Here is a 13,233-nt window from a genome sequence, read left to right as displayed (position 1 = left end):
GCACAGCAGATACTTATGTGCCTCGGCCAACGTTGTCTATCTCATACGCTGCAGGCAAGGATGCCCTGATAGATGGTACATTGGAAAAACCATGCAGATGCTACGACAATGGATGAGTGGACATCACGCGACAATCGCCGAACAGGGATGCTCCCTCCCAGCAGGGGAACACTTCAGCAGTCAAGGACATTCGGCCTCAAATTTTCGGGTAACGGTTCTCCAAGGCCGACTTCGGGATACACAACAACGCAGAGTCGCCGAGCAGAAGCTGATAGCCAAGTTCGGTACCCATGAGGATGGCCTCAACCGGGATCTTGGGTTCATGTTGCACTATAGATGACCATAATCACACTCTGCATACTTTCGCGCCCACACTCTCCCCCACATGCCCACACTTTCTCTCTCTCCCCTCCCACACACACACACACACACACACACACACACACACACACACACGAGAATCTATAGGGTGAATTTGTATTTGCAGATACATTCTATTTTGTTCAAAAAGCATAAAATGTGTAGACAGTTAATGTGGCGTCTTATATTTCCCATTTTAGAAACAAAACCAGTTTAATTCCGAACCAAAAACACAAACAGATTCCAAACAAGGCCTCACACCTAACATGCATTGTTGGACCTAAAATGTCACCTCTTCTTTACACTGATAAAACATTTAGTTCTCTTAGGAGTGTGACTTAAAAGGAATTCAGGGATTTATATATATATGTATATCAATCAATTAAAACTTTCCAACTGATTAAAAATTTAACAGCATCTTCTATTTGCTTAATACATCTTCATCAGTGGTGTGAGGCCCTTTGATCTTTTACTTATAAATTCTGTGTCTGATACTACCTCTCTCACTAACACCTGGAGGAGGAGTAGGCTCCAAAAGCTTGGGTTTTCAAATAAACCTGTTGGACTATAACCTGATGCCATGCGATTTATGATCAATACAAAACTTCATCAATTTTGTCTTATATACATTGACTCATACACTGAAAATCATTTACAGCACCACTTGCAAGTACAAAAAAAACTGCACGTATTTGTATTGAGCTTTCAATAACATGCACATAACAAACTGAACATATACTAGACAAACTATTCATAATAATAAATTCTCCACAACATTAACCTGTCAGGGAATGCAAAACCTGTAATGAAAACGAATGAATTTAAAATTGTGCAAAACAAAACTGCTCAATTATCAGCAGGCTATTTTACTTGCTATAAAGTCATAAAGTGTAACAAACCTCATTCATTTTCTCTTCAAAATCTGCAAGAGCTTTTGAGCCTTTCTTTTTCTTCTCAAGCTGCTCTTTTAATTCTTCCCTGGAAGAATACAAAACAGATCATGAATCTTATTTCATTGATCACATACAGACACTTTCAAAAGCAATGCCAACAAATATTTATATTAAATCATTGAGAATCAGAGCACTTTCTTTAGATTTAGCACCTTCATAGAGGGCAGGTCGCATTATGCAATGCTTACGTACAACCAAATGGAGAAACAGAAGTGTAAGCATTCTAACTAAAGCACACAAACTCCAATTACTGCCATCCCAGGAAAATGTTGGGCAGGTTTATAATTTAACTGCAATAAATATGAAAATTGTTAGTTATGCAATTTGTTTTATCCAATTCTGCTGCAGCAATACAGTTACTCAGGACCTGATAAAACAGCACATCTGAATTAGGTATTTTCTACACAAATAGCAAAGATTACCCAACATATGAACACATGAATTAGAAGGAACTGACCCTTGAGATTACTCTGCTGTTCAATAAGATCACAGCAGATCTGATTACTCTACATTCCCTCCCACCCACCCAGACAGCCTCACATCGCCGTTTATCGAGAATTTAAGTCTGTATTAAAAATGTCCAAAGATTTTGCTGTTACTGCCTTTTCAGGAAGTGTGTTCTAAAGACTGAGAAAGGAATTGCATCTGTCTTAAATGGGCAACCCTTTAATTTTAAATAGTGATCCCTAACTTTAGGTTTTCCCACAAGAGGACACATCTTTTCTAATCCAACATATCAGAGGGTAGAAGACACAAAAGTTTGTATACACATATGAACAGATTCAAGAACAGCTTCTTTCCCGCTGTTATCAAACTTTTGAATGGACCCCTTAAAGTTAACGTTGATCTCTTAGCACCTTCTTGGCAGCTGTAACATTGTATCCTGCACTTTGTTTTGTTAACCTGATGCGATCTGCCTGTAAAGCATGTAAGACCAATTTTCACTGTACCTCAATACACGTTTCATTGGAGGCAGTTCAGAGATGGTAAACTCGGATGATCCTTGGTAATGGAGGGATCTACTCATTGGAATTTAGAAGAATGAGAGATGATCTGATTGAAACATACAGGATTCTTAAGGGCTTGACAGGGCCAATGCTGACAGGATGTTCCCCCTCATGGGAGTTTCTAGGACCACAGAGCGTAGTCTCAGAATGAAGAGGTGCCAATTTAAGACTGAGGAGGAATTTCATCTGAGGTTTGAGCGTCTTTGGAACTCTTTACCTTAGAGAGCTGCAGACACAGAATCTTTATGTATATCTGAAGTGGAGATAGATAGATTCTTGATCAAAAATTATGGGGAAAGGGCAGGAAAGTGGATGCACAGAATGACGGATCAACTGTGATCATTTTGAATGGTGGAGCAGGTTCAAGGGGCCCAATGGCCTACTTATGTACCTATTTCTCATAGTCTTTACCACAACAGCGCACAGGTCCCCACATCCAAATCATTTCTATAGATTATTAACAGTTGCGGTCAAGCCCTGACTGTTACACTAGTAACAGTTTACCATCCTAAGAATGATCCATTTATTCCTACTCTCAATCTACCACACCATATCCTCCCCCATCCTACATGCTCTCATTTTGTTTACTAAGCTCCTGTTTGGGTCCTCATTCGGAGCCTTCTGAAATCCAGCTACATCACAGCCATTAGTTCTCCTTTATCTAAGCGACAAGTAGCACCTTCAAGCACAACAGGTTTGTCAAACATGATTTCCCTTTGGTAAATCTATGTGGACTCTGCCCAAACATACATTTTTTGTCCAGTTATTACATCTTTTACAATTGATACCAAAGTCACCCATCAAAATGTTAGAAAATAAATAGGTTTTTGGTTCTGTTTACTTTCTCTCTCACTTAAATAGTGGGATGTATTTGTTTCTTTCCAATTTGCAGGAATATTTCCAGAATCTATATAGACATGAACTACCATGGACTTCCAATGCATCCACTATCCCTGCAGCCACCTCATTCAATCCTCTGGGATGCAGCTCATCCGTTCAGGGAATTTACCAACATTCACATGATTAATTTGGAGTACTTACTCTTAAATTATACTAACTTCTTTCAATTTCTCATTGTCATATCATTGATGATTAATCTGGCCTGAAAATAGATCGAATTAGAATTTTGTGCGTCAACTGAAAAGCAATTTCTGGATATGTAAATAAAAGCAAAGTACTGCACACACTGATGATCCAAAATAATAAAGTTGCGGAGGAACTTCAAGTCTGGCAGTATCTGTGGAGAGAGAAACAAAGAATATTCCAAATCCAATATGACTCTTTTTTGGAACCTGGGAACTTTGGGTTCCGAAGAAGTCATATTAGACTCAAAATGTTAATGCTATATCTCTCTCCACAGACATTACAGGACCTGCTGAGTGTCTCCAGCACTTTGTTTTTACTTTGGATGTGTACACATGGCAGCAATCAAAGTCATGCTAATTTAAGAGAGGGGAGGTGCCAAAATTATCTTTCAAATAAAAATTCCTTTTAGCTTATCAAATGAAGGTTCAACATGGCAGTTCACTACCACCTTCTCAAGGGCAACTAGGGTCGGACAATAAATGTCAGCCATCCAGTGATTCCCACATCCCATGAGTGAATAAAAAATGTCTGGAATCTGAAAAATGGAAATAGTGTCATTTATAATTGCTGTGTAGGTCACATGAGGCATGATGTATCAGAGCACAGTGAATACTCCAATGTTAGCCATAAATATTTCTTCCAAGTTGAGTTGATATTCCAAGAGTCACTTCATTGTATTGTAAAAACAATGTTTTGCTGATGGCTCAGCAATTTCATGAATTGAATAGCTCAGGCACAGAGACAGGAAGGCTTCTTGTCCAAGTCACAGTGATGCTACATCAGCTGACAACAGGTAGACATATTAAAGTTGGCTCATTTGTCCAAAGAGAGGGTGTGTGAAAGAAGCAATTGGAATCTCGATTGCTATCCAGTCATCCTTGCAGGAGGAGCATGCCATAAGGTTAGCTGTTGACACGGTTGGGATGTTTCTCTTGCAGATTGTTGATACTCCAAAATAAAAAATGAGGTGCTTGAGGGGAAACATTGGATGGAAATATCCTATATAAAAGAAATTTAGAAATGTAGAGCACTAAATTTGCATGCTCATGGAAGTGGAGAAATAAGTCTTGTGTCATAGATGCAGATCAATTTTAGGTGGGCTGTAACGTTCATAAAAATAGGGCAAACATAGATAACAGTGATTTGAAAATAATGAACAAAATCAAGAGTCACAACGTATAACTGTTCAAGAATGCATGCTCTTGAGACTGCTCTGCCATTTGATACGATCATGATTGATCTCATCTTGGCCTCAACTCCAAGTTCCTGCCCACACCTATAACCCTTTAACAAATAACTAATTAAAAATCAATCTCTCCCTTAAATCTATTTTTTGTTCCTGTGTCTGCTGCACACACGGACAGCAAATTCCACAGATTCACAGTCCTTCGAGAATGTAAGTCCTCCTCATCTGTTTTAAATCTGCCACCCTTTAGCCTAAAAGAATGGACTCTTATTCTAGATGCCCCACAAAGGAAGACATCTACTTTACATCTATCTTGTCAATTCCCTCTAGTATCTTATATATTTCAAATTAGATTTCCTTCCATCCTTTGAAACTCTAGCAAGTATAAGCCTAAACTGCTCAATCTCTCCTCATAAGATAAGCCTTTCATCTCTGGAATTAATCTAGTGAACTTTCTCTGAATGGTCTCCATGCAATTACATCCATCCACAAGTAAGGGGATCAAAACTAAGTAGCACTCCAGATGCAATCTCACCGTTGCCTTGTACAGTTGCAACAACACTTTTCTAATTTTTACTTAATTCCTGTAGCAATAAATCCCAAAATTTAATTTGCACCCCCCAACCCCATTACCATAAGACACAGGAGCAGAAATTAGGCCATTTCGCCCATTAAGTCTGTTCCGCCATTCAATCATGGCTGATAAGTTTCTCAACCCCATTCTCCCCGTAACCCTTCATCCGCTTGACAATCGAGAACCTCTTTCTCTCTCGCTCTGTCTTAAATATACCCAATAACCTTGCCTCCCCAGCCTTCTGTAGTAATGAATTCCATAGATTCACACTCTGGCTGAAGAAGTTTCTCCTTACTTCCATTCTAAAAGGTCTTCTCTTTACTTGAAGGCTGTGCCCTTGGGTCCTATTCTTGCCTACCAATGGAAACATCTTCCCAAAGTCCACTCTGCTCAAGCAATTCAGTATTCTGTAAGTTTCAATTAGATACCCCCTCATCCTTCTAAATTCCATCAAGTATGGGCCCAGAGTGCTCAAATGTTCCTCACATGTTAAGCTTTTCATTCCTGGGATCATTCTCGTGAATTTCCTCCGGACCCGCTCCAGGGCCAGTACATCCTTCCTGAGGTATGGGGTCCAAAATTGCTCACAATACTCAAAATGTGGTCTGACCAGAGCTTTATAAAAGTCTCAGAAGTACATCCATGCTTTTATACTCTAGTCCTTTCAAAATAAATGCCAACATCGCATTTGCTTTACTAACTACCGACTCAACTTGCAAGTTTACCTTGAGAGAATCCTGGACTAGATCACCCAAGTCCCTTTGCGCTTTAGATTTGTGAATTTTCTCCCAATTTAGAAAATAGTCCATGCCTCTTTTCTTTCTACCCAAGTGCATGACTTCAGACTTTCCCATGTTGTATTCCATCTGCCACTTCTTTGTACACTCTTCTAAACCTAACTAAATCCTTCTACAGCCTCCTTGCCTCCTTAATACTACCTATTTTTATATCATCTGTAAACTTAGCCAGAATGCCCTCAGTTCCTTCATCTAGATCATTAATGTGTAAAGTGAAAAGTTGTGATCACAACACTTACCCTTGTGGAACACCAGTTGAGACCGGCTGTCATCCTGAGAAAGACCCTTTCATCCCCACTCTCTGCTTTCTGCCAGACAGCCAATCTTCTATCGATGCTAGCACCTTGCCTCTAACTTATCTTACTCAGCAGGCTCCTGTGTGGCACCTTGTTAAAGGGCTTCTGGAGGTCCAGGTAGATAACATCCATTGGCTCTCCTTGGTCTAACCTGCTAGTTATCTCCTCAAAAAATTCTAACAGATTTGTTAGGCATGACCTCCCCTTGATGATCCCATGCTGACTTTGCCCTATTTTACCATGCACTTCCAAGTATTCAGAAATCTTATCTTTCACAACGGACTCCAAAATCTTATCAAAGAATCAGTCAGGCAATCAGCTTTTGCCTTACTCCCTTCTTAAACAGGGGGTTACATTAGCAATTTTCCAGTCCTCTGGGACTCTCCCTGACTCCAGTGATTCCTGAAAGATTACCACGAATGCCTCCACTATTTCTTCAGCCATCTCTTTCAGAACTCTGGGGGGTATTACCTGCTGTATTCGCATACTAGCTTTCTGCGACTCATTCTTAGACACCCGGATCCCTCTGCAACAAAGCATCTAAAAGAGTATAGATTGCTATTAGATAAAATGGGAAGAAAAGTCTACACCATTACTTAAAATATGCATCTCTTTACAGATGATGCAATGCTAGTGATACTTTTAAACAAGTTAAAGAATGTGATTTCTTTCTGGCACAAAAACCCTGAAAGGACTCAGTCTCTTCACAGTACTAAGTGCTGTTAGTTATAGCGAGATGATTTCTGGACTCCAAGGGCAAAATTACAAGGCATGATTACACAAATTCTGGTTCTATGCTCAGGAAGTTAGAAGGTGAAGAGATAGTATGATTGCAGGCTTCAAGATATTAAAAGAAGTATATAGAGATAGATAAGAGAAACTATATCATTGTAGTAATCTAGTATTGGAGGCATAAACTAAAAAAAAGCCAGAAATTTCAGGAGTGGAATTAGAGTACACTTTTCCATATAGCATAAGAAAAAGTTGGAACACTCTTCTACAAACAGCAGTTGGTACCAAAAAAGGTCCAAGATCAATTGTTTAGTTGAATAAATATATTCAGGGATGTGGGGATAAGACAGTGAAGCTGAGTCTCAACAGTTGTGATCACTTTGAATGGCAAAGCAGGCTTGAAGGAATAAATGGGTTTTGTGCTTGGGCTGTAATTCCTTTACTTCTCGGTTAGTTCCACAGCAAATGAATAGGATAAGTTAGTTTTCAGACCACCAAGAGCTGTTAAATCTGGGAAAGCAGGACAGAAAAAAAGTGATGGGTTTGCAGTTGTAAATATCCTGCAATATTTTTCAGATCGACTTCTATTTTCAATAAAGGGTGCACTTTGAATGAAGTGGCCTTTGGACTTTAACTCTAGACCACAAACATTCCACAATCTTTCACAGATTGGGTAAAAAAATCTTAAAATGATAACAGGTACGATGAATAAGCACAAAATTATGGAATTCAAATTTGACATTCCCAACTCTCCAATTTATAATGTTAACTTTATGTCTCACTTATTTGATTGCCTTCATCTCAGGAACTGGCATGGATCCTGGTAAGAGTCTTCATGCTACATGCACTCTCCACCAATATTAAAGATATATCACAATCATCACACCAAGTAAAAAACCACAGCCCCAATTCTTTCCCCTCTGCACAGTAGCAGATACATTAGCTAAATGACAATAACTCAAAATACAGTGCAAAGTCATCACTGCCTTTAAAAATCAAGGATGCTTACCAAAAAAATGCGTATGACACATTGAAACAGCAAATGGCTGATGTAAATCAGGCAAGGTTTTTACATATTTAACAACACAAGTTATAATGGAACAAATGAACAATTCTAGCAGCAGTTCCTTAGGTGCACAGTGTCCCCATGTGGTATGATGTGGAATTCACAATGAAGTTGCTTAGCATTACATGATGAAAGTCAATGCATTCAGCTGTAAAGACCAAGTATCCATTTTAGAAAGACAGAACGACTGCAAGAAAGGTTAAGCCAGAATCAATTTTGTTTTCTTATTGCAAATAATTTATGATTCAGGAATAATTTAAAACTTTTAGCACTATGTTGCAAATCAATGGATAAGTTTACAAATTTTAAAAATAAATATTTGATAACAAAAGTACGTTAACAGTTTGACAAGTTTCTGGACAAATAGCTATGACTTCATGATCTGCTCTTATGTTCCTTTGATATTGAAGCATTGCAAGGTGATCAAGAGCATCATAAACTGATCACTCCGCAAGACAACAAAAAAATGTAAGACAAAATTCAAATAATGAAAAAGTGGAATTAATTCCTATCCTTCTTACCAAGTAGGTCTTGGCCGACTCAAGTAATCTTGTATTGAAGGTCCTGAAGACGGTGCAGGGCCTCGAGCTCTTGCAAGAGCCACTGGATTAACAAAGGCCTAAAAATGTGAGAAAGACTTAGACAATGGCACCAAGAATTTGTAAATATTTGTCTTTGTAACTATTAACTAGCAAAACAAAGCTATTGCCAAGCCATTTGGTTATTCAAAACGAGATGACTCTATGACTATTTATTTATGCTGATGGCTTAGTGTTTAAAGAGGCATTTTTATAATCCACTTACCTTTCAGGTTTGCCTCTCATAGGAAAAAGATTATTTAAGCAATAGTGTCAATAAAGAAGAAGAATTCCATTGGAAACATTAAGACTTTTAGAATAGGTTTACCCATCTGCTCCAGAGAGTCACCAGTGATAGTGACAGGTCTGGGATTCATCTGCAGCTAGAATGGCAAGATTCACAAGTATCTGTTTGCTTTAAATTTGTTTCTTGCAATTTCAGAAAAATTGATCTAAGCAATCTCAATTACAGTTACTCGTGTTTCCTTCAATAGTAATAGAGCAGTGAGCTGCAAGGTACCCTTTCCTTCATAGTTGTGGACTAAATTCTAGCATTTCTTACTGTAATGTTGTGTGATCATTAGTGGTGCATGTGTCTCTGTAATACACAACATATACCAATGATGAGAACATTAAGGTGAATCAAAGTGTTATAGAAAAACAAGCAGCAATGCACATGGTCCAATAGTTTAAAGAAGGGCCAAATCTCTGAATGGTAGTTGTTGGCATATCCCTTTGTATGTACTCAGCGACCAGATTCATTCTTAGTTGCCACAGTCGTTTTACATGACCACAGCACATCAGGACAGTTGTGGTTCGAGACAATGGCCACAATGATCCACGTACATGATGCGTCAGTAAATATAGGGAAAATTAAAGATCTGTAGTGATGGGTGAGTGTTGAAGATAAGGGATAATGATGTAGCTAGACACCGTCGCAGACCAGCATTCGGGTCACTCAAAATACAAGTCATTCAACGTTGGACTTGAAACAGGAATTTTGTTTTCTCTTCATTTTTTCTTTGGATGAGGGGGTGCTGGCAAGACCAGCATTTACTGACCATTCTTAATTACCCATGAGAAGGTGGTGGTGAGCTGGCTTACAGAACTGCTAGACTCGATGTGAAGTAGGAATACTCAGTGTGTTTCAGGGAGGGATGTCCAGGATTTTGATCAGTAATACAAATGAACAGTAATACAGTTTCAAGTCACGGTAATGTGAATTGGGTAAGGGGAGGAGGGGCAGTGTTCTCATACACCTGTAGCTTTTGTGAGCGTAGGCGGTAGTAACTACGGGTTAGGAAAATACTGTTGAAAGAAGTTTTCCAAGCTGCTTCATAGTAGATGGTACACACTGCTGCCACGAGATGCTGGTGAAAGAAATGAACATTTATTTGGTGAATGGGATATCAATCGAGGGCATGTTTTGTGACCAAATACATCCATTTTGGATACTTTTATACAATCAGTGATTAATAAGCCTCTTCTGGAGTATTGTGTTGAATTCTGGTCACCTTGTTATAGGAAGGATATTATTAAGCTAGAGAGGGTTCAGAAAGGATTTACCAGGATGTGGCTGGGAATTGATGGTTTGAATTGTAAGGAGAGGCTTGATAGACTGGGACTTTTTTTTAAAAAACTGGAGTGTAGGAGGTTGAGGGGTAACCTCATGAGGGGCATAAGATAAGGTGAATAACAGGTGTCTTTTTCCTAGAATGGGGGAATTCAAGACCAGGGAGCATATTTTTAAGGTGAGAGGAGAGAGATTTAAAAAAAACGAGACTTCTTTTTTTTTTTTTAACAGAGGGTGGCTCGTGTGCGGAATGAACTTCCTACAGAAGTGGTGTATGTGGGTGCAATTACAACATTTAAAAGACATTTGGATAGATACCTGAATAGGCAAAGTTTGGAAAGATATGGGCCAGGAGCAGGCAGGTGGGACTAGTTTAGATTGAGATTATGTTCGGCATTGGCTGGTTGGACCGAAGGGTCTGTTTCTGCGCTGTATGACTCAAAGTCTTCAATATGATAAAGAAGTTCGCCAGGAAAGTGGAAAGTACAATAAACCTTTGTATCAAGCACACACATGCAATATGACTGTGCTGGTTTTGGTTAGGACTGCTGATAATTACCATCAGCGAGGTTTGATCAAAAAGTGGTGGTGGTGGTGGGTGCGAGACAAACAGAGAGAAACTCTTGTCAATAGCTGGCTGCACGAGAATTGCAGTTAACCAGCTACTGGTTAATGGGGAACTTACTGCACTCTCTCACACTCCTGAATTGTACCTTGAAGATGTGGCATAGGCTTTGAGAAGTCAGGAAGTGAATAATTTTCCAAAGAATTATCTTCAGACCTTCTCTCGGAGCCACAATATTTATATGACTGGGTGCTTCAGTTAGGTCTATGCCCAGTGGTAACTCCTAGAATATCAAAGCCTGGATAATTCAGCAATGGCAATGCTTTTGAGTCTCAAACAGAGACGGTTACATTCTCTCTTGGTGGGCATAGTTGCTATCTGGCACTTCAGTCACATGAATGTCATTCATCACTTACCAATCCAAGCCTGAATGGCCTAATAGGTTTTAGCAGCGTAACTTCCCTGCTTCTGCACTTAATATCGCCACTTGAGAAGTGAAAGATCCATATTCTTTGCCAAATATTCACACAATATGACCCGCTATCTTCAAAGACCCATGCAGATGGAGCCTCCCGTCTTGCACACCATTGAGAACTACCGCCTCTCCATATATTCTGTCAAAATTTCACTCTTTGCTTTACAAAATTCCACCTGTCACTTGTCTGCCTATTTTTGAGACCACCTATGCTCTGCTTCAGTTAATTGGTATGATCCCCAGGGATAGTCACACGTCCAAGTTTGGGAACATTGGATAAATCTTGGAATTTTACTCCGTACTACAACGCATATGAATTTATCAAAGTCGTCACAGGTCCTAGCATTGAGCCAGGAGACACACCACTGTCATACCTTCTGCTAGACTGTAAAGCAACAATTTACCACAACAATAGGGTCTGAGGAAGGGTCACTGGACCCAAAAACATTAACTCTAATTTTTCTCCACAGATGTTTCCAGGCCTATGAGCTTTTCCAGCAATTTGTTTTTGTTTGTGCTTGTAATTTACCACAATGCACTGTTTCTGTACTATTATCCACATATTATTCTGTGAGTCTGAATATTATTGATCAGTTCATTTTATATAGGTCTTTGTCAAACATATGGTGGCTCAGTGGTTAGCACTGTTGCCTCACTGTGCCAGGAATCCGGGTTCGATTACAGCCTTGGGTGACTGTGTGGAGTTTGCACATTCTCCCCGTGTCTGCGTGGGTTTCCTCTGGGTGCTCCAGTTTCCTCCCACAGTCCAAAGATGTGCAGGCTAGGTGGATTGGCCATGCTAAATTACCCAGTAATGTTCAGGGATGTGTAGATTAGGTGAGTTACAGTGGATGGGATGCTCTGAGGGTTGGTGTGGACGTGTTGGGCCGAAGGGCCTGCTTCCACACTGTATAGATTCTATATTCTATGTATTTCAAGTCCATACTGACAACATCCAACTCTTTCTTTTCAAACTTTTCTGTTACCTCAAAAATTCAATTCAATCAAACTATGACTTTTATAAATCCGCGTTGGCTCTCCTAAATTAACACAAATCTCTTCAAGTACCTGTTGATTTTTAATTCTCCAATTATGGTTGCAAAAACCTTACCCACCACCGGGTGTTAAACTAATCAGTCCATCACTACCGGCAATATCTTCAGATCCCTTCTCGGATAAGACTGTCACATTTGTCATTTTCCAGTTATCCGACAACTGCACACCACCCCTCCCCTCTTCCCCTATTCTGTGGGAAGATTACGGAAAGCCCTTCCGTTACCAACACCTTCGCTTCCTTTAGCAACCTGGGATGCGAAACATAAAGCAGCTAACCAACCCCCAAAGATCATCGTTTCCTGCGCCGCATTAGAAACATCAGCCGCTGGAGGTGCTTAAAGCGCATCGAACCCCAATGGAGGGGCGTCAGCGGACCTCACAGAGCCAGATAATTAGAGACCTGGAAACGGGTTTAGACCGCAAGGCCCGTACTCACCACTCGGTTATCCCGCTTCCCCATGTTTCCGGGGCCCCGGGCCGCAGTTCACAAGTCGAGCCCGACACGGTCCTCCGCTGAAACCGGCACCCCTCGCGCCTGCGCAGCGCGGCCCACTGCAGCCGGAGGTGACGGCGCAGCGATGGAGGACATGCGCAGTGTAGTTCACCCGTTTCTACCGTCACTTCCGGTGTCTGGACAGTCATATTGCGCTTTGTGTCGGGGTCGGACCCGGAGGGAAAGTCTCCATCTAACCTCGTCTACGAAAATAAACAATCTTTTCGGTGCTTGGGTTCGGATAAAAACAGTAACTTTTTCTGAAGAATTAGTTGTCTTGGTTGTTTATTTTATTATGAAATTTACTCAAAGTGCCGCTTGAACAAATATATTCGGGAGATTTTATGATTTGGGGCTGCGATGCTGTAGTATCGATCGCATCCTTTTGCCACCCAAACGCTCAATACCCGATGGGATAACACAGCGTGGAGCTGGA

At 40.2% G+C, this 13,233-nt stretch overlaps 1 protein-coding gene across 4 annotated transcripts in view; it reads right to left on the bottom strand.

Moving 5' to 3' along the window:
• Positions 1-12,905, bottom strand: part of fam133b (family with sequence similarity 133 member B) — a 39,452-nt gene extending 26,547 nt beyond the window's left edge. For 2 of the 4 annotated variants that reach the window (XR_007263889.1, XR_007263888.1), the window contains exons 1-3: positions 12,741-12,905; positions 8,579-8,676; positions 1,260-1,338 (exon numbers count right to left, since the gene is read on the bottom strand). Coding sequence is in view for 2 of the 4 variants with exons in the window: in XM_020534974.2 (XP_020390563.1) it covers positions 1,260-1,338; positions 8,579-8,676; positions 12,741-12,764 (201 nt within the window). In the remaining 2 variants the exon portion in view is untranslated. The remainder of the gene's footprint in view (positions 1-1,259; positions 1,339-8,578; positions 8,677-12,740) is intronic. The other 2 variants (XM_020534974.2, XM_048606353.1) reach the window with 1 other exon arrangement.
• Between the last annotated feature and the right edge of the window lie 328 nt (positions 12,906-13,233).

Source organism: Rhincodon typus, chromosome 2 (assembly GCF_021869965.1).
Source record: "Rhincodon typus isolate 14 chromosome 2, sRhiTyp1.1, whole genome shotgun sequence".
Lineage (NCBI taxonomy): Eukaryota > Metazoa > Chordata > Chondrichthyes > Orectolobiformes > Rhincodontidae > Rhincodon > Rhincodon typus.
This window is presented reverse-complemented; position numbering and strand designations above follow the sequence as displayed.